We start from the raw sequence: 7,500 nt of genomic DNA on the forward strand, positions 1-7,500 counted from the left end.
TTGAATAGGTTTTTACAATGAAAATTATATTATTTCCCGTGAAAGATGCTGATTTTGATCACTGATGCAGATGATACGTATTCTTTCTGATTATACGATGTCCTGTAATGTAGAACTGGAAGCTCTGTTTTTCTGAAAGAACTTCCAGCACAAGGTGTTTGGGCATTTTTTACAGGGAAAACTTATTTTAGCAGACAGTAATGTATTAAACAATTTATATGGATACTTTTTTTTACACCTAGTAATACAGATACTTTATTTTACAGTACCACAATGGTGTTTGGCCTAATTAGTGTTTTAAGCGTATTAACTTAGGAACATATTTAAAAATTATGCAATGACTTGTCTGTGCTTAACTCAAGCTTTGAAAGTTGTTTTGGATTAAGAAAACAAAAAAACAAAACACCTTTAGAAATGCTCTCTTAGCTTTCCAAATTTTTTGTTCTCACACATTTAACTATGTCCTTAATATTTGGCATTTTGATTTATTAAGCAATCTTAAGTATTAAAAGCTTTTAGCGTACACCAGCGCAAGACTTCAGAAGCATTGTGCCTTGTGTCAATGATGAATTAATTCCAGCAGAGCACAAAAGTTACTGTTATTTAAGCCTAGCTCCTCACCTCTGCTTTTCCATCGCAGCCCGGTTCTGAAGGGCCGCGGGCTGGGTTCGCTCAGTCGGAGGCAGCGGCGCTCTGAGGGCTCCGCGGGCCCGCCCGTGAGGGGCTCCCCGCGGGGGCGCGCGGCCTGCGGCGGCTCCGCGCGCTCCCGGCGCCGGCCCCGCGGGACTCCCGGGGCGCGCGCGGCTCCGCGCGGGCCGGGCCGGCCGCGGGCCGGGCCTCGCGTGAGCGGCACGTGCGGGGCACGCCGAGGCCCGGCCGCGCGCGCAGGGCCGCCCCCTGGCGGCCGCTCCCGCCGCTGCCCCGGGCAGGGCCGGGCCTCGGTGCCGGGCCCTCGGTGCCGGGCCCTCGGTGCCGGGCCCTCGGTGCCGGGCCATGCGCCGGGCACCGCAGACCCTGCCAGCCGGGTATGACATGCACCCCGCCATAAACCGAGGAGGTTTAATTGCGGCACCGCGCGCTATCCTGCTATTTGTACAAATAAAAGACCCCGTCTTGATGCAAAATAAACACAAAAGCACTGTTGTGACTATAACAGGGAGTCATATACTAATTTATATAATAAGTGGTTGTGCACGCTTTATTCAAGATTATGGCTGCAAGAAATGGCATGAATTGCTGGGTGTGTTTAATGCTGGATTATAGCAATTTGAAACATGTCAAACACATGGCTAATGCCTCATGCTTCACTCATTCTTGCGTAAACCTGCATAGCCACCATCCATTATACCCCTGGTAACAACACAATTCTGCAAGTAAATATTGTTACACTAAGTAACCTTTCAATTCAAGTTGTTTAGGAAGAGAAAATGCAATCTTGTGCAGTCAGTTCCAGTGTCAGTTTAATGTTTCAAAAGGGAAGTGGTGTAGAGAATAAGTATCTGTGCGGTGACTTGCCGCCTTAAAACCCACGCGCGTGCACGTGCGGGCGCACGGGCGCACAGACAATGTCCAGTTCTCTGCAGGGGAGAAAAGTACAGCTGCAGCTTCCAACTCAACGAGGTGCAGTATTTCTGTTTTTGGTATGGGTGATAGCTTGGCTGCCCTGGCAGGATTAGCTATTCAACCTGCAGCTCAACCACGCTCTAAAATTATCCACAATTTCACTCTCTCTTGCAGACAGCAGAAAATATTTTCCCCATACCTTTGTTTAAAACACCGGGTAGCAAAGCTGGTATCCCACCTTTGGCGCCAAGAGTTGCAGAATCACAACAGAAGTAGGTGCTGGTGAATGTGTCTGTGAATGTGGGTGCGTGTGTGTGTGTGCCTGTGTAGGCATGCTCATGACTGACAGCGAGTGTGACAGCCAGAGAAAAGAGAAGGATTAGAAAGTATGAATGTCTATAAATGTATGTAAACAGGGACCTGTATATTTTTTCTTGTCCTATTTGAGTTTCCAAATTTACAGCCTCAGTATCTGGCTGATACCTGTCTATTTCCTTTGTGTTTATTTATGCTTATTTTGGTAACAATCTGCACTACTGTTGTAAAAACAAGAAAAAAAGTACATTAGTTTGCTCAGTGAGATGCTGCAGCTTCCAATTATTTTGCTACCAATAACTCAGATACTGATACATAGACATTAGAAATCATCTTTGGCTGTTTTCAGTGCTTCAGTTTGTGAGGATTTAGAGTTGATAGTACATACACACGTGTGTAGACTCAGGTATATATGTACATCTGTGCAAAAGAAAAGAAGTGAAAAGAAAACGATTCTATGCTCTTGTTTTCTCTAGCAGCCCTTTTTCAGTTGCTGACAGTGAGGAGGGGGCTGAGGACAGCCAACGCAGTGCATTACTCTAGCCAAAGTTTTAGTGTTGTTCTTAAAAATATCATTTTAAAACTAGATAAACACACCCCAAATTTTATTTTTAACATAAAATTATAGGATCTCTTTTATCTTCATAAAAATACATCTTTTTCACTTCAAAATAAATTGCCCTTTCTAGTACCTTTACTCTGTAGCTTCATTCTGTCTGTACCCAGCTGTTGGATTGGATTTGTTGTTTTGTATTGCCAGAGTGGTGTTGCTGGTCATGCTATGTTAAAGCCTATTCTGCTGGCTCACAGGCACTTTAACTTTAAATGTAGAGTCTGAACTACACTCAGGGGCTTTGCGAGGATACAAAATCCACAAGACATAAAACCCTTTGGTTAATATGAACTGAAAGACATTTAACTCTTCTTTGTTAATTGCAATGAAACAGTCAGAGAGATGTAAAAATAGGAGGGATGGTGTATTTATTTATTACATTTCTGGGTGTTTTGTAATGTTTTTGATTATCTAACATTTACCCCTCTTTGCCCTTTTAATGTGCCTGGCTAAATGTACCACTCTTATTGCCTAATGTTTGAATTTGTAAAAGATGAACCTGTCTCTTGGTTAAATCTTTGTTTCACTAAAAGAGGATTAACGTTTGAATTTCCCAAATTTCCAAATCCTTGTAACGATACAGCTGATGAAGTTTCAAATAAATTTCCACTCTGATATACACGTCCTTTTATTGAAAGTAAATATTGTAAAAATCGGAAAGGGCTGTCTGCTTCCACAGTTGTGGCATATCTGCATTAGAATTTTCATATAACTACTAAGGGCAATCAGACCCTTTTCTCTGAATATTTTAAACATTGTACATGTAAAATTTATGCCTAATTTGAATACTTATTAGCTGCCTAATCTCAGAAAAGAGTATTAGCTTTGTTTTTGCCTTGTAAAATTCATCACTGCTTGTATCACATTTTCCATTTCTATTATTTTTCTTTGCTGATGTTCATAAGTGTTTTAGGAGGACTGTTTCTTCATAAACACATCTGGTACTGCTGTTGTTTACTGGACTATAACAGCTGCCCTCCTTTATGTTAACTGTGTTTGTGTTTAGGCTTTTTGCATCCTGTTTATTTCTGACCAGACCATCCTTAAATAACTCATCTTTTGCTATTTTAACATTTTTCACACAATATATACTTTTACTTTATCTTGTAGGATCTTGTTTCTGCATTTTAATTAATATCCCATGCAAATAGTTGAAGTTGTAATGGTCCTTTTCCTGCTTTTTTTTTTCTTTTTTGTTTTTAAGGAGGGGCAGTTGTTCATACTTTGCAAGGGAAAAAATAGCTAAGTTAAATAATTAGGCTAAACAGCAAGCTTTGTTTCCTTTCCTAAGTTTGCTTACACATCCCTCTCCCTTCAGAGGTGTTTTTCAAAATCGCAGCTGAGCCAGGTTGTTGTGAGGACTCTTGTCAGTAGGTCGGGAGAGAGGATGAAGGAAGGGAGCTGCATTCTGACCCTGCAAGAGCAGGAGAGGACTTTGGTGGCTCTGAGAAGAGACGCTGACCTTTCCATATTACAGATACAAAATGCGCCTTGAAATTCTGGTTTGTAAGAGCACGTTGGTTCTTTATTTACTGCAAAGATTTCAACTGATCTTGGCAGGACATCTCATTGCTATCCTGAAAGTACAGTATATTTATGCAGTGAAAATGATAAAACATTTATTACTGTAGAGAAGGTAATATGCATAATTTATGCTGTTTTTAGCACAATCATTAGTGATATTCTTGATAGATTTTATTTCCAGCTTTCATATCTAATACATGCCTGGAAAATTAATTTTATATCTTTCATTTATTTGCCTATGTTAAAATTGAGTTTTAAGTCATCTTCAAGTGAACAGTTTGATTGCTGCTCATGCATAAGCTTAATTACTTCCCAGGAAGGACAGTATTAAATGTTTTAAATGTCAGAAAAATAAATGAATATCAGGCGTTTGATTAAAAAAATAGGCAATATCTGACGTGTTTGCAGCAGGAGCTTTTTCTTAAAATGCCTCCGAGGCAAAATTTTATTTAGTCACAAAAAAGGAGAAGCCCATTATACTATTTATCATTGGTTGATACCATATGATTTGTAACACCCTTACAAAATTTTAATTTTGTATGATTAGCTGTGCATCATTAAACAACAGCCTTGCATAAGATATGCTGTAAAATTCTGACAGAATCAAGATAGTGAATATTTTAAATAAGGCTGTATAGTCATCCATGGTTGTCAAAGCTAGATAATAGGAAATATAGAGCAGTGTGTGAAATCGTGCCTTCACTTAAACTGGTTTTATAGGTAGACTTTAAAACGTAGTCGTTCATAAATGCTATTGACCATGCTGCGTGCATGGTGTGTTATTTTGGCCGTTAAATGTAAGCACACAAAGCTTGCTTATAGCAATCATAATTCCAGTGATTAGCAGCTGTATGAAAGCAGAGTTTGCATTGCATTTCTTGGTAAACGGCTCTGCGAGGCTTTTTTCTTCCTCTAAAGATGCTGTCTGTGTAATTGGCAGAGAGGGACATCTTGATAATGGAAGTGTGAAGGTGTAACGCGTGTGTTAATTGATACTTCTTAATCACTTTTAGGTATTAAGTCATGATGCAGGAATCTGCGACAGAGACAATAAGCAACAGTTCAATGAATCAAAATGGAATGAGCACTCTAAGCAGCCAATTAGATGCTGGCAGCAGAGATGGAAGATCAAGTGGTGACACGAGCACTGAAGTAAGCACAGTAGAACTGCTGCATCTGCAACAACAGCAGGTAAGTTTGTTTTGTTTCCTGTTTGTTTTTAAACAAATAAAGGGCTGTTTTCAGAGGGGGACGTTTTTGTAGACCCTTGGTGTGTGCTGAATGCGGAGTGTCGTGGAAGTGAAGAGTGTGGGGCATTATTTGTTGTTGTTTTAGTGCACGATAATGCTGAAATGGAAGGATCCCGTTCTTGTGGCAGCAGCATCTTGCTGACATGGCTGCATGCCACCAGGCTTGCCTGGTGATTAAAATCCCGCTGCGTATTTATAAAAGTTGTGCCGAAGCCTTGCAGTGCCTGTTTTCAGGAGCTGTTAGTTTACTGTGCGGCTCGGCGTGCAGGACGTGGTGCGGGCTTTTCCACCAGAGGGCCACATTACTTGAGACTTTGCTTCGCTTGCGATGATTGTGCCAAAGTCGGAGCTGGGCAGTGAAGGGACCCTAGTGAAGGGACCAAAGTGACTTTTCTCAATAAAGATACTTTGCTGTCATAGGTGTAATTAAAAAATTCTGGTTAGTTCAAAAGCAGTGAAATAAAAAAGACCATGTTCCTGTCTGCATATGCTTGCGTGTGTATGAGCTGTAATATGGATGTGTAATTTTGAAAACATGGGAAAAGAGAAGAAGCAGCATTTCTGCAGGTCTGTTTCCCTTCTCATTTTGAAGACATATTTTTTAAATTTGTCTGTTCGTGTTCCCAACAATTTAATGGAGAACTACTGTTACGTTTAAAACTGTAAAATTCAACCGTCCTCTGGCTGCTGACACCACCTAATTACAAGATGCAATCCATTAATTTTTGTCACTGTAAAATTTCTCTTCCTTTTAAAACCTGAACAAACAAAACTCCTACTTTTTCTGCCTAAGGAGTTGCCTCTGCCTCCGGGAACACAGATTGTACTAATGCGGTGTAGCCCAGATTGTTTGGTAAACAATCAGGGTCTGATTCTGCAGTGTGCACAGTACCTGCTTCAAACTCCTGAAAGTCTTCGCTGCCTCATCCTTTCATTTGCTGAGCCCACTCAGCACCTTTGGAGTTCAAGCCCTTACTATTAAATGCTGAGGTTTTTCATTTCAACGTCAGGTATTACATTAATGGAAGGAAAGTTGTTTTCTGTCAGGTAAACTATTGTAAAAGTGCTATTTTATAGAAACATGTTTTAACATGATAGATACATTGCATGTGCATGGGCCTCTGAAATAACAGGTCATAATAGCTCTTAAAATTGAATAATTTTTAGTGCTGAATTAAGCAGTGTACACTTGCTACATTTATAGTTAAATATTTTAAATGGTGACAGAAAATGTGGAAGAAGGAAATAGTTACAGATTGAAATATGAGAAGTTGTTAAAGCTTAAATCTGTGCCTTGCTTCAAATTCAAGTGTATTCTGTTTTAACAATTGAGCACTTAGAGTATGCCAGTCTGAAAAAATACAGGTTTCAGTGTCTTCATTATGTTCTTAGCAGGTTTCTACCCCTTTCTATATACATGATTATGTATATATACACCTTATATTTTTATATTATTTTGATATAAAATTGTATACATATAAATAAATATAAAATTTAATATTGTTTTTGTTGAAAATCAGGCCATCATCTTTATTCAGGTGTTCAGGTTATAACAGAATTTTAAAATCTTTGTTGAGAAAGAGTGTATTAAATTGGTGAATATGTTTAGGAAACTAAATTTAAGTGAAGTACTTTAAAACACAAAAATGCTAATAGAATAATGTGCCACTTAAATGTTTCTCAAAGTAGCAGTCCTAGGCGTGTGTAGCCAATTTGTCCATAGAGCCAGAGATTCCAGTAGATAGCATTTGCAAAGACCACAGAGAATTACAACTGAAGATGAAAATATCCAGTTGAGTACTAATAACAGACAGGTTCTGAGGGGACAGGCTTAGAAGTGACAATCTTTTCTTCAAAATTGTGATTAGATCTTAAATAAGCAGACAGGCAAAGTAAAACCATGGGTACAGTTAATAGGACTCAAGAGGCGTTTTATGGTAGGGTCTGCACCATAGGATTTAAATACAACTTGAGTTAGGCATATGAATCCTTCTATAAAATATGTTGATGTGAAACATAAACACTAGTAAACATACAGTAGGATGTCCTTCAGATAACAGGTATAGATTTGTGATACTTTTGCTTTTCTTCCCCTTTTTCTGTTTCTTTTCCCCCTCCCTGTTTTTGAACAGATGCCTTTTGAAATATGAATTAAGAGGAAAATGATGGTTGCTTTTATTATTGTCACTGTAGTAATTCTCTAAAATGATGTTTTTAATATGTGACACTTGTCTG

The 7,500-nt window shown here is 39.2% G+C and overlaps 1 protein-coding gene across 1 annotated transcript in view; it reads left to right on the forward strand.

Annotated features, from left to right (window-relative positions):
• The window catches only part of FOXP2 (forkhead box P2), a 283,948-nt gene that overhangs the window by 95,682 nt on the left and 180,766 nt on the right, over positions 1–7,500 (forward strand). The window contains exon 3 of the mRNA XM_058805027.1: positions 5,029–5,206. Within this exon, the coding sequence (XP_058661010.1) occupies positions 5,039–5,206 (168 nt within the window). The 5' untranslated portion in view covers positions 5,029–5,038. The remainder of the gene's footprint in view (positions 1–5,028; positions 5,207–7,500) is intronic.

This window comes from Ammospiza caudacuta, chromosome 5, assembly GCF_027887145.1.
Source record: "Ammospiza caudacuta isolate bAmmCau1 chromosome 5, bAmmCau1.pri, whole genome shotgun sequence".
Lineage (NCBI taxonomy): Eukaryota > Metazoa > Chordata > Aves > Passeriformes > Passerellidae > Ammospiza > Ammospiza caudacuta.